Consider the following 27,886-nt stretch of genomic DNA (forward strand, 5'->3'; position numbering starts at 1 on the left):
AAACAGAAAACAAAAAAACAACAAACCGACCAAACGCAGCGTGAGAGTCGCGTTCGTGCAGGGCAGATTGCAGCAGTCCTGCGCAGATCTGCAGAATCCCACCGCTCCCATTGGTGCAGCAGCGCAGATCCACGCAGACCTGCGCAGACCTGCGCTACAGGAGCGCGGCCGTGTTGTCGACGCCGCTTCCCTTTAAGAAGCCGAGCTGAGAGAGGTTGCGCCGGAGGGGAGGGACGACAGGAGCCCCAGCAGTGCCAGTGAGGGAGCGCAGTCCGCCCGCCGCCGTGCCAGCCAGCCGCCCAGCCGCCCAGCCGCCCAGCCGCGCCTCCATCTGCGCCCACAGCAGCGCCGACACGGCTAGATGACTTCCACGGGGAAAATCACTTTACTGCTTCTTTTTGTGTTTGTGATCATGAAAGGTAAGGAAAGGCATCGTTCCCGTCCTGTTGAGCAGTGCAAAGTCAGCCGCCACCGCTTTAGTTGTCATGCGAGTGAGGAGGTGAGGAGAGAAAAGAAAGATAAAACTACACACCTGTACACGCAGAGCCATTTTCAACCGCAGCAAAGCGTCGCGCACGTCGTGTGTTTCGTTAGGGTCGTGTGTGACGCGCCGTGCACTTTGTAACACAGTTTCACTCATTGTGCATGCATTATATGTGTCATTTGTAAAGAACTTTTATTTTCCCCTTTTCAAACGTCTATGATATTGAAGAATAATCGCATTTCCCTCACAGAAGAAAGCGCAGTTTGGATTCAAATGCGTTTCAAAAGTTTTGCTTCCAGGGCTTGGACTATATGATGATATACTGCAGGGGAAAGACAGGGTCTTAGCCTCATTTAAAATGATAATACACTCCCTTTGTTCGTTTTAAAATGTCTGGTTTTGAATGGTTAATATGAATTATGTGCCATGCAAACTATAATATCAAGAAGTAGAGAGACTGATACATTGCAATATAAGTCATATTTGAAGTTGGGTCTGTATTCTTGTGTGAGCATGTGTAACGTTTAAAGTTTTCTTGAATTATACAATGCGTGCTCTGTAAAAGTCAGTGATAATCATATATTGTTTAATTGTGGCAAGAACGGCCCTCTGGTTGTGAATCATTTCCTAGGGGATTAAAGTCACGTCTGTTAATCCCTTTCATTGACATGTTATGTAATTCAGAGGAACCAACTTCTGGGCTTAGACCCGTAAGCAACTTTTGCCATTGAAACCCCCGATACCTTTTTTCTCTCATTAATTTGCCATGGAGGTGTTGTGGGCTTTACCACACCACACGATGAATTAGCCCGCTGGTCAGCTACATTGTGACATGATATTTTCCAGGCACGACATGGCAAAACAAACTGGATCTGAAAAGACAGACAGTAAATTAACTAGACTAAACGGACGCCGATGGATAGATTTGTGTCACGGATCTTGGTCAGGATGTTCATGGAGATGTGACAACCTGAAGATAAAGGAGCATGATTGATCACAGTCGCTATTTTTCGGACTCTTTCAATTGAAATACATTGTATTGTGTCACCTCGTTCGCATTTCCCATTCATTAATAAATAAATCAACGATTTTTTGCTCTAGCATTTCTTCCACTTACTGCCACTCGTTCAGCACTTCACCGGGTTATTGCTGTATCATAAGAACATGTGCTTTAATAAAAGATGCCCTTTAATAAATGTAAGTAACTATTTAATACATTGTTTAAGTAGGTACACATAACAGCCTGTGTTTCATGCTTATCACATTTTATGGCCTTGAAAAGTGTACCCTTGTGATAGTTTTAAGCTTGAGGCAAATAAACAGAAGTATTGTTAGAACAATTACTTTGACAAGCCATAAATGTGACATTGCCTTTTGCTATATATCAGTTTGTATGTTTCTTTTCTGTTTTTCTTTTTTCTTTTTTTTTGGGGGGGGGGGTTGTTTGTAAATTCTGACAAAACAAACAATAATTTGTTTACAGTATTAAGTTATACAATTTAAATAAATACATACATGCATAAATTGTTATTTCCAATTGTATTGTTCCAGGTCATAAAACAAACCTTAACAAAAAGAGGTCTTACCTACTCTGCTGGTATTAAACGATGCCAGATCATGATCACTTTTAACATATACAATAAAGCATGATAATATATACATTTTAAATGTTCCTACCCATATTTAAAGTGTTTTTACATCATATTGTCATTCTATATCCATGGATACTCAACTCTATTGAAACATGTGGAAATCTTTCTGGAATACAACTAAGAACTAACAAGAATCAGTATAAACTATTGATTTTCATGAAAACCTATTAACCTTTGATAATATATCTTGTTTAAATTGCATATACTTAGCTGGCACTTGGCACTTAACTTTTCTTTTTTTTTTTTTATCAAAATAGACTGTCCCAGCAATCCCAGTTTGGAAATACTTTTAAGAAGTCTGTTATAACTTTACCAGTCTATCATCAAATACCAGAATTATGCATTAACTTCAATAACTGCAATAATTTTGATTGCATTCTTATTTTCTGTTCTGTGACAAGTTACAAGTACCTCTGGAGAACAAGAAATCATCTACAAATACAGTTCTTGTTCCTGATCTCAGTCATTTAGACTGTGAGTTTAGGTTCATTATAACATGAACACGGGATGCCGCTGATCTGCATGTCCGCAAACTTCAATTTGTGTGTCATTTGACCACAAAACATAATCCTAATTAACCTGAGAGTAATTTGGTTTAGGCTTTCTGGCTAATTAAAGCCCCTCTGTTATATCTATGGAGACCAGTGGTATACTTTGTTTAAAAGAGTGACACTTCTGTCGAGAAGAATGTGAAAAGCACTGTGAAGCATGAAAGCAGATCTGTTTTGCTTTGGGGCTATTGTGCATCTTCCAGTCCAGGTGCACTTATTAGAACTGGGGGATGGATGGATTCCAAAATATATTATGATAATTTAACCAATAAACTTAGCACTATCATTTCAGACGCTTAAATTGACTAAGTCACAGATTGACTTTACAGTACGATAGTAATCTGAAGCACAAATCCAAATCTAACCCTTACTGCGTTGTACCTGAAGACACACTGTGATGAACTGTGTGGGAGTTCAAGGTGTTTAAATTGACAGTCTGCAACCTGTCATGGACTGTTCCTATGAGGATGGCAAGTGAATCAGAGATGCCAAACACGTGGCCTCAACATTGCATTGACATTACAATTCAGAAGGTTCACAGTGTAAAACAAGTTACGAACACAGTGTGAATTGATCCGCACCTTGTATTGGAACATGGATTTTATAATTGAATGCTTACACCCCTGGGAATATGGTTTAAGGAAAATAATTCCATCAAGGGGTTCTGTGACATCGTACAAGGCCATGAGGTTGAGGAGATTATGAAGAGTCACTCAACCCCAGGATGGATTTATTTACCCTTTAACACTCCAGTCTATGTATTATTTTTTGTATTACATGGTTAATAGTACTTTTGAAACTCATGGTATAGTTTCTTTAATTGTTTAAATGTATTATCTTATTTGTTTGGTGGAACATCTTTACAGAGATGAATTGGAGAAGAATGCAGTTTGGACCAAAAACAGAAAGCATAATCATTTCTTTACCTCCAGGTGGCGATGTTGCAAATAGTGCAACTGCATATTCTGAAACTACTGGAAGTTGAATAGATCCCTTTAAATGTTTTTTTGTTTGTTTATATTCGAATAAGTGTAATTTATGACAGTGTAGCTTTTTATGAGTATCATTATCAACTTTATAACCTGTATTATATCCTATACAATCATTGTCCGGCACCTGGTTTTATATTGATGTTTAACGCGGGCAGAATTTTCGTAATGCATGCTCCGTGGTCAGTTTATAAATTGGAGGTGTTTTGTTTTTTTACCTCTCTATTCAAGGTAGTTGATGTCTTATGAGTCTGATTTCCCCATTTTAGGTTTTGAAAGCATTCATGAGCTGATAATCAAATCTGAAATGGGATAAAAGTTAAAGTATATTTGTCTACAGAAATAGTGATACATAGTTTTTCCTTCATTATTTGGAGTGAGTACACAGATGCTACTTAGTCATTTTAGGTTAGAGGAAAGTCAGTATGTTTTCTTGGGACTAGTTAAAAAGCTCCTGGAGGCAATATAGGTGACATTCCTTTTCCCCTGGAACACTTCAGTCAATCTGATCTTCTCTCTGGAGTGGAGCACTTAACCAAAGAGCTTGATGTGAAAGAGAGTAATCATTTCTCCTTTATAGATAGTTAAAGAGAAGTTTGGTCCGATGGGGTGGGATGGGATTTGCCATTTGGAAGTGTTTCTGTTGTAATTAAGTATGTGCAGTGTTACTCTTTTTACTGTGGTCAGAAGCCTTATGCTTGACTAATTTGAAAAAAGACTTGAACCTGAGGGCAGAATTATATAGTATAGTTTCTAGGCTGGTTAGGTGTCTAGTGCTGTTGGGATTGAGTTGTATAAAATCAGCAGCATTCAGCATGTTTATGATGTTGCTTAACAAGGACTGCTAATGATACACTGTATGCCTGCAGGGTAGTGCAGCAAACCCTGGGGCTATGTCTGTCAGTCAGCTATTTAGAAAGTTGTATAGTTTCCTTATTTGCTGTGCGGTATGTTCCAGGCAGTGGTGCTCTCTCTGCATTACAGTGCTGTAGTGAGATGGGATGAAGGCTGGGTGTTCCACATTGCTTTACAAATACAGTGAAATATAACTAATTGCCAAAAAAGGTAAACGTGTGTTGAATGGAATTAGTCTTGGAATTCCCAAATCAATCTTATTTGTAAAATCTATTGAAAGAGGCTGTCAGCGCACTGGACCCTGAAGATTGATTACAGGTAATTTACATTGGTCCTGCTGAGGGTGAGGGACGGTTACCAAAATTAGCTCAGTCTACATGCCGAACATTGCAAATACTGAAATTGTCAATGCCAATATCGCATTCCCTGTGGGTCTTCTGTCAAGATACTACACTTCGTAAAGGATCCAAATCAGTGCTGTCTTTTGGGCATATGAGATTTGTATGGGCTATGCTGCGTACCAGTCATGGTTGGACTCCCATTGTACTGAGAGTGCAAAGTAGCAGATTGTATGAAATCTGAGCTCCTCAGTTCAACGGTGGAGGTTTCTTATCTAATAAGTTATTGGTAGAAAAGTGGACTGAACTAGATTAAAGGAATTAGAAAAGGAAACGGGTTTGTAATTACACCATTCACCTTTGCCATCTTATTCACAATTCTGCTTCTTGCCTTCTCTGTCTTGCTTCTCTACTGCTACATATTTCCATGTTTCTCTCTATATGGCCGGTTTCACGGTTCCTCTTCTACGGGTGGATCAGTCGCTCCTTGCCTCAGCTGGCTGACCGCCCTGGCTCTCTTCTGTCTTGCCCCACAGTGGTGAATTGAGCTGCCTTTGAGCTATTTAACTGCTCAGTGTTTTACCACCTTTCAACACCTCCATGAGACGCATCTGTTTAGGTTACATCTGTAGACATGATTCTTAGCTTCTCTTATCCTTGCATTTTATTACTTGTTTCACATTTCAACTGCTATGCCCTAGATGTCCCTGCAGCCTCCCAGTTAGTTATGGTAAATTAATTCACAATAATAATAAAAAACTAAATGCGCATTGACTAATTAGACTATAGACTAGACTATAAATGGTAATTTTAAATAAATTGATGCATTAAAAGAAATATTGAGAGACCTTAACATCTTATTCCAAAAGCATTTCCTTGAGCTAGCCCATACAACACAATACATCTGGTGTTCTGCAAATTGATGGGTTTCATTTATTTGCCGTTTGCAGTTCTACAAATTAGCTTTAAAGCTGAAATAGGATTTCCCAATTTTAACATTTAAATAATGTAGTGACAGATACCACTCCCGCAGAGACGTATTGGTAACAAAAGGATGCATGTCCCTTTAAATAAATGTTGGTAGCTGCTACCATTTAATAGAAAGTGGTTTTTCAATAAGTGGTTTTGTTAATTAAGCAGACTACATGGCCACCTTGTGCGGGGAGGACTGAAGTGCAGCCTTAGAAAGCAGGTCGTATAAAACACAGGGCCCTACTTATGTTATTTTTATTGTACATTTTAAATATTCTTACAGTGTCTGAAAAAAGGTAATCCTTTACTGGAGGGTTTTGTTAGGCATTCAGCCATTAGTGGTCATGACAGTAAGCATTACCTGATCAATTATTTATCTTGCCTATCAACATTGTTAGGTGTTAATGCTCTCTAAATACAGCACACTAATTTAAAATGTCAACAAAGTGTCTCTTGGGCATTTTGTCCCCTGCTAAGTCTAATTTCTATGCTAAGTCTAATTTCTACACCTGCTTGTCTGCTTCAGAATTAGCCCTCTCAAAGACTCACAAAATAGCAGTGGTTTCATGATCTGCCTCCATACAAGGCTGTCTTGCATGCTGTGATCTGCAATTAGAAGTTAGACATACAGTGGGGGTATTAAGGATCATCAGTCTGTCTCAGAAGCGTTACTTTCATTAATTGGTATCAGATGTTTAGTATCATTTCAGTGGGTGAGCATTAGATCTTTAAAAGTTTTGCATCACTAGCAATACAACATGAACTCTTCTATCCAATGAGCCAACCCTGTAGGTGATGTAACTTTGTCCTGATCATTGCCTAGAGGGATGTGGATTAAAAATGAGAAGGTAGTTCCAGCTCTGTACCCGTTAGTTATTTAAAAGTAATTTCCAGACATTCTGAGCTCGGCCTTTCTGTCTAGTTTGACAGTCGTTCTCTAGATTGACAGTCATCTCATTGCTTTCCACCAGTGCAATTGATGTACTCATTGCTAGGCAAATGCTCCTGTACCTTAATGTCATCTTGAAAGTATTCAGAGATGATCTTTCAGATGTGGTGGACTTGGGCTTAACTTGTCCCGAAAGAGACCATCATCCTCAGATGTATTCAGAGATTATACAACATCTTAATTTGGACCTAGTGGACCAGGCTGTTCAAAGATGAATGTGGTTTTCTTCAGCTTATATGTAGTAATTGTAGAGGGATATCCTTGGTAATGCTGTATTTGTGGGTGATCTGAGACCATGCTGAGGTCCAAATGTATATTTTTGCCTTAATGTAAAATGCCCTTGTAGAGAGTGCATTTGTGTCTCAATGGTACCATTTATACAGCAGTCATTTTTAGATATAATAGAATATTGCAGAAAAGACAAATGTTTTTTTTTAAATTGGCAACATTGTCTCGAGCTAGATAAATACATAGGTTTTTAAAATACACCCAAAAGTGACTGATGTTGACGTGTTAATGATGGTTGTTTGTCAAAATGAAGCAGGTTGTTTTTCCACTTCCTTTAATCTCTTTATGATGCTGGATGATGTATTTTAAAACTCACATTAGACGTGCATATTAGACGTGCTGTAGAGATCAGTTTGACAGTCTATATCATTTAGAGTTTTTTTTTTTTTTTACTTGATGATGTTCATGACAAAATGAGTCCAGGGTGTCTTTCATTAAGCTTTCAGTGTCATGATGTGACATGATTGTGTATGTTGCTTTTTTCATGTTGTTTTATAATTTTGGTTCACAGACGTATCTGGTCAATTTATAATGTGGGTCTTCTTGAACAAAAAATACAAAAGTATGTATAAATAAAAATGAAATGATGTATGATTTATTAATGTACCAGTTTTGTTTACATTTGTTAGTATGATTTTGAATTCTTAAAGGACACTAAAGGATTTTGCTCACTATCACATGATTTCAGTTATATTATAAATTACTCAAAATCAACTTAATGATAAGGAGTATGAATGTAAAATTATTTATTTTAAAAGATTCGGTTGCTTAATGTTTATTACAACGGAGGTATAGTATTGCCTGGCTAAAATAAAATTTCAGCAGATTGTGTAATCTGTGCTAGGTATTGTTGGTTTAGAGAAAATACTGACTTAAAATTTTGTTAACAACTCATAATTAATACAAATAAATCAAGTATGCCTAAAGCAATGGAAGATAAACCAAAAAAACAACATAATTATTAAGTTAGAATAGACAGTTTGCCAACCACTTCAATTATCAAAACACAGACGAACGGAAGCAGGGTCGGTGTAAATGTTAGAAGAAGGTTTCATAAGGAGCATCATTTAAATTCCTGCTTTCCCCTTAGCCTGCATGTAGCCTATAACTTCATCTATGCAACTGTCATTTTCAGTGGAGGTGTGAGTAACAGACGGAGTCATTTTCTCATGTTTATACAGAGAATCCATCTTCAGCTGAAGAAGTGCACTGATTTTCATCATCCCGAAAGCAGAGTTGAAAGTGGATTTTAGATTTTAATTATACCTGCATAAACGTCTGTCAAAGGAAAATTAAAGTGTATTGTATCGTGTTAGTTTGTGTCTTCATCCAACCCCCATTTGAGTATGTAGAGAGAGAGAAATCCCTTAACATCAACAAGGTATCGTTTAAATTAAGACAGTGCCGAAACATTTCCATGAAATGTGCTTTTTGTAATAATCAATGGCATTTGTTTTGCTACAGTGGGAAATCATACATGCTATGTTGTAGTCAGAAGGTATCTAGGGGTTAATCCCCCGGGAAATGAGTCATACAGGAACTTTGGTATGCTTAATCTAATAGACAATGTAGAAGTTAATAGCATCAGAAGTGCTGGATTCCCGCAGCGAGAGTCCAAGTTATATAAAGACATATGGAATGAAAACGGGCCTTTTCGTTCTTCTCACTTGGTCAGTAGCTGTGTAACTGTGTACTCAAGGCAATGTCCCTTGAATGAAGTGTATCAGAAGTCAAGAGTGCACATTCAATTATTTGTATGCCCTCGGGTACCATGTTTTGCCCAACACACAGTTTAGGGCTTTACTGAATAGATTTACTTTTTCTTTCTTTTTTTTTTAAGAACTCAGTCTAATTGGCTCAGCGTTGTCTTTGATCTAGGCTTTGGAGGTTCAGCTCTTTTAACATTTATGACATGCCTCTCAGCCCCTTGTTCTCCGTTGGTGTCTTTCTAGATTTATTTACACTCCCCGCTGTAGGAAGGAAGAGGAGAGTACTAGCACAGAGCAGTCTGAAGTTTCGACCCTGAACACAACAATGAATTAAATGCACCTAGGATTTACTTGACGTAGCAGACATTTTGTATGTTGTTAAAGTCATGTGTCGTTAATGCTGATGGTGGAAAATAACAAAATCTTGCAACAGCTGAAATTGGCTTTCTAATTTAAATTCAGAACAAAACGCATATGACTAAACCTTCTTCGCCAACTTGATCCTTTCAGTTCCATTTATGTGCGCATTATTTGCTACCCAGGCTTTGTTGTGTGGCTAATTTTGGGTAGTACAAAAAAAAAAAAAAAAACTAGAACTGAATATATGAATCTGGATTTCTACTTTTATGCATGGCTGTATTTCTACTTCAACTATGCTCTATGCACATATAACTGCAAGAGCTTCAAAAGAAAAGCAAACTATAAAGACCATCTACAACATCCATATTTAATATTTAAGACTATAAGGTAAAAAAAAACATTGTGGTGAAAAGTCATTTTCTCCTACCGGAAGAGCATAAACATGTATATAAGCCTTTGCAATACTGAGGCAGCAATGTCTTTGTACATTATATAGCCTATTTATATTTTTCTCTTCAGCGTGACAATTCCTCATACACTATGCATTCTTAAGGGAATTGTTTCTGCATTTTTCTGTACAATTATACATTGTTTATGTCTGTCTCGATCCACACTCAATTTCTTTGTATCAATTTGATTTACGAGTGTTGAAATTAAACTGAATGCCAGTGGCTGTAATTATGTCTCAGATATTGAACAAAGTAGGAACATTTACAATAAGGTGGCAGAAAGTCTGTAATAGCATGCATACCAATTCTACAATTCGAAATGTTTTCTTCCACTGAAACGCATTAGGAAAACCTAAACGGTGGTATTGTTTAAATCACTCGAGAATTAAACCTGTTACAAAAAACCATTGCTTCAATTTACAAGTATACCCTTCCAAATTTGATTTGCATCGATACAAGTAGTAAATAATTTCTAGATGTTGTAGTACTTGATCTTGCCCTTGCATAACATAGTGCTCATTGGTTTAGGTCAGTCTCGTGAAATTAACCTGTGCTTTCACTTACCACTGTGACTTAAAAGCAAATGATTAGAAACCAGTGATGCTTATCGCTGCCCTCCGCAAACTGACATCAAACATTCTCAACTGAGATGTTGCCTGCAGCATTTACTTTACAGTGCAACTGCATATTGTCTATCAACGCTGATAGATGAGGGCACTTATCGTGTTTCAAATGAGAAAATAAATTCTGCTGTTGGGAAAGGGTAAATTAATGAATTTCTGAAAGCGTTTTAAATAATTTACCCCCTCAGGAACCAATTGGCTTCAATATTTCTATTAATGATGAAGGGTGAAGTGTTCAGTGGTACTTCAAACTCTTTTCTTCCAAGGAAAATGCAAGGTATGTTTTTATAGTCGTTCAGGAGCTTCATGAGCACTTGACTCTTAGACACTGAACAACTCATCCCTGGCCTAAATCTATCGCCCACATAATTAAGAGGACAGAGGCAATGCTACCGTTTTATCCACCGTATGTAAGGAATAGGTATGTAGAAGGACATCTGCCAAGAAAACAAGCCGGAGATCATGTTTGTGAATGCTAGAGGACCACAGTGGTCTAGAGATAATTGGAAGTGGGGAATAGGATAATGGGGAGGAATCCTCAGGAATAAAGAGTACCCAACAATGAAACGATTTGATTGTATCTGCTATATTTTGATTTTTTTTGGGGGGATGTTAGATTTTTAAAAAGTGTTTCACTGTTGCTCTTTTATCTGTGTGCTTTGACATTGAACTTGGCTGAATTCATCTGGAATTCGTAACCCTTTGCTGAAATTGTTATTCTCTGCAGCAGTTTAAAAGGACATTTTCAAATTAAATAAGTCAATGAATTGCATCCCTCCTCCATCCTGATTGCCACCCCTGCAGCAGTCCTTTGGCTGTAGGAGTTTCTGATCGCTTCATCCCTACAACCTGGTCGTCCTTCTCTCTGCCAAGAAGGTCAAGGCCAAAACATTTCCAATTGCCAATGCATGCAAACACTGAAGCTCCTGAAGTGTACTTGAGGTGCAACCCAATCCTTTTTCTTGTTCTTTCATTTTGGGTGAATTAAAGATTGTAGTGCAACATAAGCCTTTTTCATTTGCAGTACATTTTTTGTGGTCCAAGAACTTGGAAGTCTCAAAGTCAGCTGAACTCTTGCGGGTCAACTGTAGAATAGCCACAATTGTTCCTCTTTATTATGGATTTTTAAAAATAATTTCTAAGTTATCGATATGTTGATTTAACTTTTAGATGCATGTAATTGGGGAGTGTATTTGAGATTTTGTCTGAACTGCAGTTTAGTGCACTAATTCGAAATTAACCCTAATTCTAAACCCCCAAGTTTGTAGGGATCGCTACAGATGCTTCTCCATGTCTGTAAAGGACAGGGCTACAAACATGATACAATCTGCAAATCCTATAACAGGGCAAGATGCATGTGTGCGTTTCTAGATTAAAAAAAATAATAATAATGACTAGATAAGAATTCTTAACCACTTGGACCTCTTGACCATTCCAATAAATAATTTTTGGTTATGATTTTAAGTTATTTGATTTATTTATTTCAGGTAAAACAACAATGATCTGACCATTCCCCCCTTGTGATTTATCCTCTGTGGTATGATGTATGGCAATGCATACCAGCAGTGGCTGTGGAATATCTTATAAAAAGTAATAGTGTATGTCGGTCTGAACACATCACCCGTCTACTTGCATTCAGAATCCGAGCCGTTAAAAATTAAGAAAAGCATTGTGAAATCCCATTTCCTTTGGAGTGTTCAGCTCTGCATCTCGGAAATATGTGATAACACAATCTTCTTGAATGTTTTTAAATATGGTGTCATGCCAAGTCAAGACTGATTATTTATGAATGAGATGTTTCAGCCTCCATTAACGTGCTGCTGAAAAGCTTTGAGGAAATGTCCCATGTGCACGAGGCAGCTTATAAGAGTTCCTGGAAAAGTAGCACAGAACCCAGAAATGGATCTCAGACTACTAAAGGTTCTGTTACAGATAGAACCAATGATACGTTTGCTATCTCTGCTTTTTTGGATGAAACACTGTTTATTTGTGTGTGTTTGTGGGGGGTGGGGGGCACTTTTGTATTAACCCGACTGTGGTTCTGGTGATGAATCAAAATGAATTCAGGTACACGAAGTTCTCGAAATGGTAGAAATGTTCAGAATAATGGAAGCTACAAAATGTTGTAATACAACGTTTAGAAAAATTACAACATATTCAGATATTGGAGGGGAGAGTTAAATGCAAGCACGACAGCTTTATTCATATGAATGCCCTTAGAACAAGAAGAAGTGCTCACCCATTAAAATCCACAATTAATTTAATTAGATAATTGATAATTAGTTATTGTTTTTCACAATTTATTTGGTATCATGACAATTACAGAATACAATACTAATCTCCCTCACCTCCAAGAGAATCCACCTGCCTCTGTTGTAGGCCGCTCAATGTTTTTGGCATTGAAATGATCAGAAGTTTCTTCCTGGGTCTCCTCACCTTGCAATATAAATTTAAATGACCTTCTGTGAAATCTTGTCATTGTAGAATAGCATCAGTCAACGAGGCTTATGGTCATAAAATGCTCACCTGTCAGATAAGGTCAGGGAACCGAAGGTGCAAACTATTTATATCGTTCATGTGCTCAGATGTCTTATAAATATACATGTGATTAGTAATCTAATTAGTATCACAGTGCTAAAAAGTAATGTGCAATCTCCAGTCACATTACTCAGAAAGGTGCAGTACATTCGGTGAGTGACAGACCTGTCAGGGAAGTGCAAGTCTCTGAAATGCAGGTAATACTGTTAAGCAGTTTACTGTAGTTCATAGGAGGAAGCAAGGAAAAAAATTCTTTTAGAAGAAATAAAATACAGCTTTCTAAAAATGAGGTTTGATTGTCAAAGCTTGAACATGTATGACAATCCTAAGAATTCTACTTAATGATTAATTGAGCAGTCCCTTTAAACAATTAAGGAAAACACCCATCTGAATGGATTTTGTTTAGCTTTGCTTTTTTTAGATGTATTTTTTAAGTATGTTAAGCTACAGAGAATTGAGGGACTTGCATTAAAGATGTCTTTGAGATTCAAAATATGATGCAAACTCATCTCTGTATTAGATGAAAACATCTATGATATCTGTACTCTGAGAAGTTATTATGTGGATAGACATAATGTTTTCAGAAGACCCTACCTCCTGGGGATTAGGATGCCACTAGGAAAGAATCCATTATAAAACACATTATATACTTTTCCTAGGTATGGGATGTAGGGCTGTGCAGGATAAATGCAGTGATCAGTCTGCTGCTCATTTAAAAATATGAAGTCTGTGTATAACAATTGATTTAAGCTCAAAAGCTCTTTCACTCTGGCATTTTCTACAGATTTTAAACGTTTGTTCTGTGACTCGTATAGGAGAGATTCTAGGAATTTGATTTTTCATCTTCTGAAGGGCTTTTTAGATTTCACATTATGCAAAGAAACCCATTTAAATCAAAATATATAAAATTATCAGCTCCATTGTTTGACTTCACCCTGACAACGTTTAGAACCAGGTTTTTTCAACTTAATAAAGGATTTAGGTTTGCCTTCATGGGTGCAAGCGCCAAATCAACAAGGCATGTTGTATATAATGGAACCAATTAGTTATTTTAAATAATACTGTCTATTTCTAACTTCTTGGAAATATGTAACAGCACACTGACAATGCTCAAGATTTCAGTAAAAGGCTCCTGTCAAAAGCAAATGCTGTCTTCCAGCCAACTACGGTTTGCTGTGGCTTAGTGAGGTGAGATGAATCCGCAAAAGCTGATGTCATTTTATTTTTACTCCAAAGACCTAAGACCTAAATATCAATGGCAATGTCCTGTGTGTGGCAAATGTGTGGCAAATCCCAGATACGGTGCTGTTTTCCCCCAGGTTGACAGGGTTCCTGTATTAAACATAGGAGGTTCATCGGAGTATGATTGGACAAGATGACCTCAAACTGTCCTTGCCGTATGCGTCGTGCTCAATCTGTAGTGTGGAGAAAGCTTGTGTGTGTAAAAGCTGCTAAAAGCCCTTGCTTCTAACACATCTTGAACATTTTCTAACTGAAAGGTTCTAAGAATCTGCTGCCTGTGTCCTAAGTAGCAATATGGATTTTTTTAAGGATCACTGAGTTTACTCTCATGTATAGGTGTCTGAAATGTCCAGTTTCCTTGTGTATGTCATGAAAATGAAAATGTATTCAAGCAATCTTAATTTGTTTTTTAGTAGGAAAGGATTGAGAGAGAAATATCCAAACCAATAACAATTCAGATGTTAGGGTTTGTGTTTTTAAATTTACAATCATATTTCATTTTTTGCATGTCTATATCTGAAAACAATGACAAGCTACATATTTCAGAAATGATCTTGAGAATGACTTCTCATGCCCACTGGCTGGAAACTATGCTCTCCTGTGTGTGTGGAGAGCACCTCACATGCATTGTGCACGTGGCGTTTAGAAGGATTCAACCTCTAGACTAGACTTTCAGACATAGAGGCACCTGTGAAAAAAGAAAACAGGAAAAAGTCTGTTGATATTATTCCTTAACAAAGTGTTCTGGCAATATTTTACCATGCTGTAGAACTAATAAAAAAAATGCTGAATCATGTCTTAATGTTAGCGTAGGCTGTGTATTGACATATTTCACTTTTCTGTTTTTCTCTCCCTTGTTTTGTGGAATACAGACTGTTTCTCATCCAAAGGTGAAGACAGACTGTTTAGAAGACTGTTCCGACGCTACAACCAGTTCATACGCCCAGTAGAAAATGTCTCTGATCCGGTGACAGTGGAGTTTGAAGTGTCTATCTCACAACTGGTCAAAGTAGTAAGGAAAATATTTATTACACATTTATTAGACATCTTTAGCTATTATTTTAGATTCATATTAAATGGTTAAAATTTTGTTCGTAAAATCCTGCAAACAAAATTAATTCCTTTGCTACTTTGACTGCAAATAGAAAAGGAGCATAGACAACCAGGAAGGAGGATGCATTTAACCTTATAATTCAGTTCATTTCATTTTAATTTTGCTTTTTATTTGATCAATCACTAAAAGATTACCAAAAGAAATATAAAACGTCTATAGCTGTCTCTCTGTCTAATCTAATATAAGCTTGTTTGCTTGAAAAGACATCAGTTTTCATTGCATATCTTTTTTTCTTCTAGGATGAAGTAAATCAGATCATGGAAACCAATCTATGGTTGCGGCATGTGAGTTCTATTGAACTTTTGTCAATATTCACACTTTGTTTTCACAGAAATAAACAGCAATTGAGACTGTCTAATCCAATTAATGCTCCATTGATCAGTGTCGAAAATCAATTTTGGAAATTGATTGTATAGGCTGGAGAATGATACATGGATATTGTCTGGTATGAACAGTAGTCCAAGCCTACAGTAATCAGGTCTTCAAACTAACAAATTAACCCCTTACCTTGAAGGCAAGAAAATCCCTGCTTTAATCAGTTTATGATAAAAAATATATCTCACTGTGTGTAGGTCTAATCTGAGATACATCTAAATACATACATTCTGGTTACATGAACAGTCAACACTGGGACTTTTGCATTAATGAGACTTCTAATTTAAAAAAGATTGGTGCTGACTGTTTTTGACCACTGTCCTTTTACAAGTTTGTTTATTTTGCCTCAGCACTGCTTTTCACTGCTATGTGATTAATTGAAAAAAGTGAAAATTACTAAATTTTCAGATGAAAATTAGTTTGTTTTATAGGCATATATTGATATTTACAAGAAATCCAACTTAAACCCTGGACCCAGTCTGAAATGCCTCAAATGCCTAATATGGTAATCTCTCACAGAGCCAGAACAACCATGGACAGTAACATACACTTTTATACATGATATAATCCAATTTGTCTAGATTCTGTGTACATGATATTGATGAGAATATACCTTCAGCACCATAGAGAAAACACTGTTCAAAAATGTTTACCAGATTAATGTACATGATTTTTTAATTAATTTCTTTGACATGGCTTTGTAACTGCTCCCACAAACGACTGACAGGCTTTGTAAGGTGTAGCAATCCTTAGAATCAGTGCGATTAAACCAAGAACAGAACACAATAACCAAGTCTACATCTTGATATGCATCATTTACTTAAGACATTAGGTTGCAAACTATTGGGTTTAACAGGATTTCTCTCAGCTTTTTGGTTGTATTGTCATCTGCGCTCACTCACTGGCAGCTTGATCTGGAATTATTCACGTTTATGTCTTCAGACTAGGACCCCTCATGTGTTCCTTTCTAACATGCCTGAGGGGATCAGCTGGCATTTCATGACTGCTTTCTTCCAAATGTCTTGCATTCTTCAGCACACACAGGAGAAGTAAATACATTTTCTAGGCTGTGTTCACATGTTGGGACCTTTTTAAGTTTTCCTTTTAAAGATTGATGTAAACAAACAGTGGATCCAGTCCCTTTACACATGAGAACTAACCATATCCTACAGTATTTACACTTACAAGAATATAAAGCAGTACTCTTGTGTTACACTTAGATAATTAATCACCGCAGGATGAATTATTGTAAAATTAGAGCTGATTTTCTACTGCCTAAAACTTTGTAAAGCTGTGGAAGTGTTTAATGGTTTATCACACACGTCTCTGTGGAATCCATTACTGATACATTGCTTAAACTACAAGGTGCAGTTTCCCCCAAACCCTCTCACAAGGAAAAAGAGGTTGCTAAAAGATATGATAATGACAGCATGATGCATGATGAAAAAGTTAGGAAAACATGCAGTTATGATACATGCATGAAAGAGAAAAAAACAAAAAACAACTGTGCTCCCCAATCCAGCTCGATGAATGTTTGTTCTTGAACTCACTAAAGACTACTTCTAAGTTATATAGATGACTAAACCAAGGATTTGCAAAGTCATACATCTTAAAGAGTAGCTTAATCCTGTGCTTTTAAACATGAGTGATTTTCAAAGAGGAAAAAAAAAAAAAACTTTTCACGTCTCTCTTTTGAGTAATGGTCTACTGTAATGTAAAGCCGGCTCACAAATTACCCATTACTCCCCATTACAGACAATTTTATTTTAAAATGAGCTAATCAAACTGATTTCAGATCATTATAGATACATTCATGGCCCTGTAAAAATGTACACTCGGTTAGTTCTATGTATGAATATATGTTTGCAGCCCACACAGTAAAACCGTACAATTGTGAGATCTTCTGAAGAGCAGAAGCTCCCCTTGTCAATGAATGGCACCCAATCCTCAGGGATTGTTCTGTGTCTTAATGTCTAAATGTGAGACAAAGTGCTTATATCATGACTGTAATTGTAATTGTTTTGAATTGCTCATAATTTGATGAATACAAATATAAACAGTTTGGACCACATAGACTTTGTGAGTTGTCCCAAACTACTTCCTGACTGCAACCTAATTATTTGACACCAATGAGGCATACTTCAGCTTTAGCAGGGATATGTTTTAAGTATTAGAAAGCATATGAGGAATACAATCCCACTGATATATTTCATTATCCTTGATGGATATCTTTGAGTGCGTTCCATATGCACTCCAGCTTTTAAAGGCAGCCTGCTTTTAGAAGATTAATGAGAACACTTATTTTTATGGCACAGCACGGTAGTATTGCTGTGGAGCTCCAGACAGATCTCGATTTGAAACACTGTGAGGGTGAGTATAGGGGATGAGTGTGTTAGAAGACTGGTCAGAGATAACAATGTTTGCCATTTTCTTTAGAAAATTAACCTTGCATAACAAGACATTAGTATCCTTCTGTTACACGTGCATAGCAAATGACTACTTTCTCTGCAGAGACCAATAATCAAAAACACACCCTGTTATACAATTTTGCTTAACACAATTCATATATTAACTTCTGGGTGTTTCCGCTGTTTATGTCTTTCACTGATGGACTGCTAACATATAATACCTATAATACTGTGTTAAATGATGGCATTTAGCAAGTGGTTCAAGCAAGTGATTAGTCGTACTGACTTGGAGGTCATTGAGTCAAATCCAACCTCAGCCATTTTGTGGAATAGGAGTCCGAGACATATGGGCGTGTGGTCTGTATTTCCCACTGCTGTATCCTATCAAATTCAGCCTTTCCATCAGGCCACCTCCTCCAGGTCACCTTTGCTTGAGCATAACAGCATGCAAATGTCTCTTTCCATCTATGAGCCATTTTGTTGAAGTCATCTTTATATAATGATCTAAACTGCTATATCAGGGCCTTCATTTTGATGTATAGTTATGGTGGCAACCTCCCCTCTAAGAGCCCTTAGGAGAAAGACTCTCTAATATTGCCCATAAATTACCTTGTTCTGACACCAGGTCTATTTTTTGTACATCTTCTACAGTTAGGTCCATAAATATTTGGACAGTGACACAATTGCCATCATTTTGGCTCTGAAAGGAAACAATCAAGATGTGCTTGAAGTGTAGACCTACATCTTTAATCTGAGGGTAGTTACATCCAAACTCGGTGAATGGTGTAGGAATTGCACCCATTTTTATATGGTCCCCCCAATTTTATGGGCTCAGAATTATTTGGACAAACTAACATAATCATGAATTAAATTGTGAGATTCAATACTACAGTTCCAGAACTGTACAGGTTTCTTTAGATGTTTTTTGGCAAACTCTAATCTGGTCTTTGTGTTTCCTGTTTACATCTTGTGGTAAACCCTCTGTATTTACTCTGGTGAAGTCTTCTCTTGATTGTTGACTTTGACACAGATACGCCTACCTCCTGTAGGGTGTTCTTGATCTGGCCAACTGTTGTGAAGGGGTTTTTCTTCACCAGGGCAAGAATTATTCTGTCATCCACCACAGTTGTTTTCCATGGTCTTCCGGGCCTTTTGGTGTTCCCGAGCTCACCAGTGCAAAGGAATTGCAACCATGTATGCAGTCCAAATACTTTTGAGCCCCTAAAAAATTGTGTAATTCCTACACCGTTCACCCAATTTTGATGTAACTTCCCTCAAATTAAAGATGAAAGTCTACACTTAAAGCACATCTTGTTTCCTTTCAAATCCATTGTGGTGGCGTACAGAGCCAAAATGATGACAATTGTGTCACTGTCCAAATATGTATGGACCTAATTGTATAAGCCACGGTCTTGATGGCATAGGAATGGCTGTTATAATGACTGCTTCTTGAAAAATGCTGAAACAAGATAAGGTTTATCTTTTGTCTTGGGATTATGGATACGACATTAAATATTTACAGTGAGGGAAAAAAGTATTTGATCCCCTGCTGATTTTGTACGTTTGCCCACTGACAAAGAAATGATCAGTCTATAATTTTAATGGTAGGTGTATTTTAATAGTGAGAGACAGAATAACAACAAAAAAATCCAGAAAAACGCATTTAAAAAAATTTGATTTGCATGTTAATGAGGGAAATAAGTATTTGATCCCCTATCAATCAGCAAGATTTCTGGCTCCCAGGTGTCTTTTATACAGGTAACGAGCTGAGATTAGGAGCACTCTCTTAAAGGGATAGCTCCTAATCTCAGCTCGTTACCTGTATAAAAGACACCTGTCCACAGAAGCAATCAATCAATCAGATTCCAAACTCTCCACCATGGCCAAGACCAAAGAGCTGTCCAAGGATGTCAGGGACAAGGTTGTAGACCTACACAAGGCTGGAATGGGCTACAAGACCATCGCCAAGCAGCTTGGTGAGAAGGTGACAACAGTTGGTGCGATTATTCGAAACACAAAATAACTGTCAGTCTCCCTCGGTCTGGGGCTCCATGCAAGATCTCACCTCGTGGAGTTTCAATGATCATGAGAACGGTGAGGAATCAGCCCAGAACTACACGGGAGGATCTTGTTAATGATCTCAAGGCAGCTGGGACCATAGTCACCAAGAAAACAATTGGTTACACACTACGCCGTGAAGGACTGAAATCCTGCAGGGCCCGCAAGGTCCCCCTGCTCAAGAAAGCACATGTACAGGCCCGTCTGAAGTTTGCCAATGAACATCTGAATGATTCAGAGGAGAACTGGGTGAAAGTGTTGTGGTCAGATGAGACCAAAATCGAGCTCTTTGGCATCAACTCAACTCGCCGTGTTTGGAGGAGGAGGAATGCTGCCTATGACCCCAAGAACACCATCCCCACCGTCAAACATGGAGGTGGAAACATTATGCTTTGGGGGTGTTTTTCTGCTAAGGGGACAGGACAACTGCCATGTACCGTCAAATCTTGGGTGAGAACCTCCTTCCCTCAGCCAGGGCATTGAAAATGGGTCGTGGATGGGTATTCCAGCATGACAATGACCCAAAACACACAGCCAAGGCAACAAAGGAGTGGCTCAAGAAGAAGCACATTAAGGTCCTGGAGTGGCCTAGCCAGTCTCCAGACCTTAATCCCATAGAAAATCTGTGGAGGGAGCTGAAGGTTCGAGTTGCCAAACGTCAGCCTCGAAACCTTAATGACTTGGAGAGGATCTGCAAAGAGGAGTGGGACAAAATCCCTCCTGAGATGTGTGCAAACCTGGTGGCCAACTACAAGAAACGTCTGACCTCTGTGATTGCCAACAAGGGTTTTGCCACCAAGTACTAAGTCGAAGGGGTCAAATACTTATTTCCCTCATTAACATGCAAATCAATTTATAACTTTTTTGAAATGCGTTTTTCTGGATTTTTTTGTTGTTATTCTGTCTCTCACTGTTAAAATACACCTACCATTAAAATTATAGACTGATCATTTATTTGTCAGTGGGCAAACGTACAAAATCAGCAGGGGATCAAATACTTTTTTCCCTCACTGTATGTTAATTATTACTGATGTTTAGTAGCATGTTTAACACAAACACTCTGCTTTTTTCAGGTCCATTTCCTGCATCTTTCAGACATCCCCACAATTATACCACCAAATATTTATGAGCTTTAAAGGGGTAATTCTAGCTTTCCCATCTCATTTGACAAATTTAGATTTTCCTCCTAGCAGTGCATATTATTTTTGATGGGATTGTTTCAAATTTTTAACTACAAGGTAGTTTGTTAAACATAATGCTCTACTGCTTAGGTTTAATCTAGCAGCATGTTTAATTATGAAATACACAAGATTTTTAGTACTATGAAGGATTTGAGTTGGAGGAAAATGTCAGGCAGTCTACTGTTGTTTTGTACGATGTACACAGGTGCATTTTTTATTTATATATAACTAACACAATAATATCCCAAAACCCAACTCTACAATACTTCAGCAAAACACAAAAAAAATGGTGTGCACATAGGAATATGTTAGTTCAACGATGAGAGTTAGGTTGGTTTATGAAACCTTCATATTTCAAACTGACAAGGTCACTAAGCTTATGCACAAATGTCCATGCGATCTATTTTAAAAGCATGTTAGTCATCACCACTGTAGTTCGGATTTCCTTTAGTTTTTCTTGCCTGAAATGTAACTGGAGGAAAACAAAAATGGCTTATTTTTAAGAAGGCAGCTGCAAAACCAGATGACAATTATAGCTTACATTTGCATTTTGAAAGACAACCGCATTTAAAAAAACTTAGTTGATTTATCTTTTCTTGTTGTTCTGTTAAAGGCTAGATTGAACACTTGTATGTTTTTAAATATCCATGCTTTTTGTGAAATAAAGAAATGTAAACCAAAGACCAAAGCATTTTTCTGTCCTTCTATGGGTGTGCTGCTTATGTAAGTATATCCAACAGTCATATAATGTGACGTAACATTTTACATGAATAACGTTTTAAAAGTTATAAGCTGTGGGATGTGATTAATCATGTGGTTAAGACTGTTAGCCCCATTTGTTTAATATCCACGGCCTCCTAGTATGAGTATATTTCTACCCACCATGTTTTGGTATTAAGCATCATTTTGTGTTTTTTCTCTGTGTCTTTGTTTTAGATTTGGAATGACTACAAATTAAAATGGAGTCCAGTGGATTACGATGGAATTGAATTTATACGTGTCCCATCCAATAAAATATGGAGGCCTGACATAGTGCTTTACAACAAGTAAGAAACTGGCATCAGGGTCAGTTTATCATTCAGAAGAGTGTAATTAAACTGCTGATCTAACCATTAATAATCCAACTGACAGTAAAGATTTTTATACATCATAGAAGGTCTGTATTTATTGATGGTTTAATGATTCAACCAAGACTTACATACAATACATATTACAGTTCCTTGCAGTCATTTAAGTATCTTAATTACAATCAATAACAGTTTTAACCTCTGCCAGAGTTGTCTTCATATGTATAAACTTACTTATATTTAAAGTTAATCAATACATTTAAGGAGAGAAGTACATGGTACACTTTGATCCTAAGTCACAATATGATACACAGCCGGCAGTACAGTAGAGTTTTTGTGCACCATGATATCATTACACCTCTAGTATTTATATAACACTAAGTTTAAAATGTGTGCTTTTCTTGCTTGTCAGTGCTGTTGGCGACTTTCTTGTGGAGGACAAAACTAAGGCCTTGTTGAAATTCGATGGAACGGTGACCTGGGTGCCACCTGCTATTTTTAAAAGCTCATGCCCCATGGATATTACTTACTTCCCCTTTGACTATCAGAACTGCTCCATGAAATTTGGCTCCTGGACGTACGACAAAGCCAAAATTGACCTGGTCCTTATTGGCTCTAAAGTGAATCTAAAAGATTTCTGGGAGAGTGGTGAGTGGGAAATCATTGACGCCCCAGGGTACAAGCATGACATCAAGTACAACTGCTGTGAAGAAATCTACCCCGACATAACCTACTCCTTCTACATCCGGAGGCTTCCTCTCTTTTACACCATCAACCTGATCATCCCCTGCCTCCTGATTTCCTTCCTCACTGTGCTGGTCTTCTACCTTCCCTCGGACTGTGGCGAGAAAGTCACCCTGTGCATTTCGGTCTTGCTCTCCTTGACCGTGTTTCTGCTCGTCATCACTGAAACCATCCCCTCGACATCTTTAGTGATACCCCTCATCGGAGAGTATCTGCTGTTCACCATGATATTTGTGACTCTTTCTATTGTCATCACGGTCTTCGTCTTGAACGTCCACTATCGGACACCCATGACACACACCATGCCAGTCTGGGTGCGATCCGTCTTCCTCAGCATTCTGCCCAAAATCATGCTCATGAGAAGACCGTTGGATCAGCAAACACCAAAGTCCAGCAATAAGAAAAGAAAAAACAGTGCCTCCCAGCAGGGGGCTATGAACTGCCTAGAATATGGAGAGAATAAACTTCCAAAAGATCAGAAGAAATGCCCCTGTCAGCATCCTAAAGAGCCCTCAGAGCCCGACACCAGCAAGCTGAGCCGTCAGCTGAGTCCCCAGTCCATCAACACAGTGGTTGCATTCTCCGTTGTCTCTCCAGAAATCAAACAGGCCATAGAAAGTGTAAAATACATTGCAGAAAATATGAGGAGCCGTAACAAAGCAAAAGAGGTAGGACTCATAATGGGTTGTTTTATATATTTGTAAGACCATTTAAATGATACCTATTAAAGTTAAAACAAATAAAGTTTACATACAGTTAGGTCCTCCTGTTTTTGGGGCTTACCAATGTTTTACATCTTGTGGTAAACCCTCTGTATCTACTCTGGTGAAGTCTTCTCTTGATTGTTGACTTTGACACAGATACGCCTACCTCCTGGAGGGTGTTCTTGATCTGGCCAACTGTTTTTCTTCACAAGGGAAATAATTTTTCTGTCATCCACCACAGTTGTTTTCCGTGGTCTTCTGGGCCTTTTGGTGTTCCTGAGCTCACCAGTGCATTCTTTCTTTTAATAATGTACCAAATAGTTTATTTGGAAACACCTAATGTTTTTGCCATCTCTCTGATTGATTGGTTTGTTTTGATTTCTAAGGCAAAACTGAAGGCAAAACGCCCCAAGAACAAGCAGGAACTAAAGACAGCTGCAGTGCAGGCCTGGCAGAGCATCACCAGGGAAGAAACCCAGCATCTGGTGATGTCTATGGGTTCAGGCAGTCATTGACTGCAAAGGATTTGCAACAAAATATTGAAAATCACAATTTAATTAATAATTATGTTAGTTTGTCCAATTACTTTTGAGCCCCTAAAATTGGGGGGACCATATAAAAATGGGTGTAATTCCTACACCATTCACCCAATTTGGATGTAACTGCCCTCAAATTAAAGATGAAAGTCTACACTTAAAGCACATCTTGATTGTTTCCTTTCAAATTCATTGTGGTGGCGTACAGAGCCAAAATGATGACAATTGTGTCATTGTCCAAATATATATTGACCTAACTGTATGTATGCAGGTATAACCCTGTTTGCATGACCCTACTATGCATAGATTAGTCACACCTATTCTCATTAAATTAATGTATATATTAGCCAATTTAGTATGTATTGTTCTGGAACCGATCTCTTGTAAAAGTGAGGTATACCTGTATATATATTGCGGAACATGTAATTCTGTCCTGTTTGTTCAAAGGGGTGTAATTCAGTTTATATGAACATTTGTTTCGCTTAATTTTGATGAACATGCACCTATATTCAAGATTGCTGTTAATATCCAGGGAGGTTTAAATAGATCATGGAAGAATCCTGAGAGATGCACCAGAAGGAGTGAAAGTCATTGCTTGGTGTTTCTTTGAAATTGTCAACACAGTTCTTGTTTGACTTCCATCTATAGCGTGATGAGTGGCCACTTGTTTGCAAGATGACGATGGCCTAGGGATAGAGGAGATTCAAAACGCCTGGTGGTACAATTTGTCACTTTAGCTAATTCTTACTCTTCTACCCCCTAGTACTACCATCCATTAATATATATAAACTTGTGCTGAAAAAACCCACAAGATGTCATGCTCTGTTCTTTATCATATGATGAATAAGTTTAATAAAATGATTTTGACACTCTTTTGGGGGGTATATGTTTGAATTAAATGAAATTTTGCTGGGTAAACTATATTTAGTCAGTGCAAAAGTTTCCTATTTTTGAAACTGTTAAGCTGTGAACGTTATGATGCCAGTATTAAATCACTGTTTTTATCGCAGCCAACACCTAATCTTGTGATTAATCCCACAATATCCCACAAAGAAAAGCATTGGTAATAAACATTTCAGTGAAACACTTAATCCCAGCATTATATTTCATTGTGCCGAAGAAGAAACTAAACACATTTGTTATTTTATAGTACATTTTATTTTTTCTTAACTGCAGCTCAAATACCACATACCGTTGGCAATGGCTCAGTGTTCAAATATTGATTACATTTTCCCTCTTGTGAATGTTTTATGATCACTCTTTCTGCTTCAACCAAGAATGTTGACTCAATGGTTAATACGTATACTATTTATGGTATATGTTGGGGTACATTTTTATGTGAATATTTATGAGCAAATCTGGTACAGTTTGTACATCTCATTGCTCAAATGTACAAGGTTTTGAGACGTGTAACTTAGGGAGATGACTGATTGGGTGTATAGGGTTTCCTTCTATCCAGCTGTTGTCCTACAAACTTATTTTTTCTGTTTCAGGTGGAAGATGACTGGAAATATGTTGCCATGGTAATCGACAGGATTTTCCTCTGGGTGTTTGTACTGGTCTGTGTTTTGGGAACTCTGGGCTTATTCCTCCAGCCACTCATTGGATTTTTTAAATAATTTCTGTGTCTAATGTTTGTAATGTAAAACATGATGCATGATAACCACTGGGAGATAAACCTGCTACTAAATTTGTGTTAAACATTAAGCCATAGTAGAGCATTTTGAGGAAAAAACAGATCACTGTTTTGTATATTTAGATAAGCTTTTCCCAGGAGACAGGTGTGTACAGTAAAACCCTTTAAAAAAATTGCTTGGTAGCATCGTGCATTTCAGAAACAAATACACTAGATGATAAAATCGGTGATTTCACAGGATGTCTTATTTATAAGAAACTTTGCACTGAATTCCAATTTATGACACTTATATTTTCAAAGGAGAGTATATTAATATTCATAAATAAGCACCTTGAATGTTTTATTGGAAAATAGGGAACAGACAGATTGTGCAATTTTCAAACTTGATGTTTGCCAGAAAGCTCTATATAGCCCTTTAATGTTCTCATACTTTGTGAAGGATATGTTTCCCATAAGAAGATTTGTTCATACTCCAAAGCTAGATATTAGTTATCACTGCAAACCACAAAACTGCCAATTTGATTATTCATAAAAACACTAATTCACTTTCTTAGACAATTAACACATTTGTGGAGAACAAGGTGGACTTCTTCAGTTCAATATCCTTAAATATAGTTTTATTTTAATTTGAAGTTAATATCAAGAGCAGTTTTCAAAGCCTTCAGATAAATAACTTTTTCAATGACCATGTTTTCTTAAAGAATATTTGTATTTGTCATGTAATGTATTAGTTATTACGGTTTGTTGTTTTTAAAGGGTGTATGCAGATAATCAAGGATGAAATTAATTACAAATCCATTCCGTTAATAAAAGTCCAGTATTGTTGGTGTTCTTGTGTTTAGGAATCTTTAGCAATGTAATGTTTCAATTCAGTCACGCACATGGTCATATTTCCTTTGTACATTTTTAGCTACTAGTGTACATTAGTTGAGTGTAACTAACACATGCACCTTCTGTTAGGACCCCATTACAACATCCACTGTATAAAGGGAAAATGGTGACTTAAAAGGCATGACAATAGTGTCCTTCAATACTTCAAAAATAAAATGCAATGCTCTATAAAATGTTTTTACTGTCTAAATCTACTGATTTGCCAGTCACCAAAATCAACACTTAAATTCATGTTGCAAAGATGATCAAACCAAATGTTTCCTGTCCTGCTCACAGCCACACACTTTTAGCCCCATCATCATTTGCTCCAATACATTTATTTTAAAATATATACTGAAATGCCAATTTATCTCACCATATTTCAAATTAAAGGCCACTTGTATAATTTGCACTGCCTAAGGTACCATCACATGGTATTGGGCACAGTGTGAGTCATAAAACTGAAAAGGAATTGGTTTTAATCCTATTTCCTGCATGGGCAAAGAAGAATGACGCAGGCTGAGAACACCTGGGGAAGCGAGGTGTGAAAGTTCATCCCCAAGCTCAGATCCTTCTCCCTGGACTTCACATCTTCCATGAATCGGCACACATCACACATGAAACTCCTCTTTATGATATCCCTCCCACCGCAGTGTGTTTTAGATGTGCAAGAGCAACATGAATCTTAACTGATCCCTTTACATTAAATACAGGAAATAAGTCTTCCTCAAACCTTTGATGAGCACCCCCTAAGCTTTGTGTATTTCTCGACTCCTCACAGTACCGCCACCTTAATACTATCGGCTTATGCTCCTTTTACTTTTATTTTTAAGCTTTAGACTACTGAATTCATCAGAAAAAACGAAGAAAGATCAAAGCTTGACTATTTCAGAAGAGTATAAAATCAGGACTCCACATGATTAACATTAATCGTACAAAGTTGTTTCTGATTCAAGCTTACCTCTGTTAGTAGATTGATGGTATGAGTGTGGGGGAGGGGAAGGGAGAAGAGCAGTTCTCAATAGAACTGAAAACAAAATGTGCAAATATCCTGAATATGAAGTAGGATTTGAACCACAAGTCAAGATAAATAAAGACTTTCAAAATCGTTCAATGTCTCCATGTCTTTTGGTAAATGACTCTGGTGGAAAGTAAATAATAGTAACAATGAGTAACCAAGGCTTTTCTTCGAGG

The 27,886-nt window shown here is 37.4% G+C and overlaps 1 protein-coding gene across 1 annotated transcript; it reads left to right on the forward strand.

Moving 5' to 3' along the window:
* The first annotated feature begins 230 nt into the window (after nt 1-230).
* On the forward strand, nt 231-27,806 carry chrna6 (cholinergic receptor, nicotinic, alpha 6). Its single transcript, XM_066720584.1, has 6 exons — nt 231-419; nt 14,872-15,011; nt 15,353-15,397; nt 22,072-22,181; nt 22,615-23,614; nt 25,680-27,806. The coding sequence occupies exons 1-6, from the start codon at nt 362-364 to the stop codon at nt 25,803-25,805; spliced, it is 1,479 nt and encodes a 492-aa protein (XP_066576681.1). The 5' UTR covers nt 231-361; the 3' UTR covers nt 25,806-27,806.
* The last annotated feature ends 80 nt before the right edge of the window (nt 27,807-27,886 follow it).

This window comes from Amia ocellicauda, chromosome 13 (genome assembly GCF_036373705.1).
Source record: "Amia ocellicauda isolate fAmiCal2 chromosome 13, fAmiCal2.hap1, whole genome shotgun sequence".
Lineage (NCBI taxonomy): Eukaryota > Metazoa > Chordata > Actinopteri > Amiiformes > Amiidae > Amia > Amia ocellicauda.

Coding starts and splice junctions, on each gene's coding strand:
- chrna6 (XM_066720584.1), top strand. CDS start 362: ATGACTTCCACGGGGAAAATCACTTTACTGCTTCTTTTTGTGTTTGTG. Junction 15,012..15,352: donor TCTCACAACTGGTCAAAGTA/GTAAGGAAAATA, acceptor TTTTTCTTCTAG/GATGAAGTAAATCAGATCAT. Junction 22,182..22,614: donor GACATAGTGCTTTACAACAA/GTAAGAAACTGG, acceptor CTTGCTTGTCAG/TGCTGTTGGCGACTTTCTTG.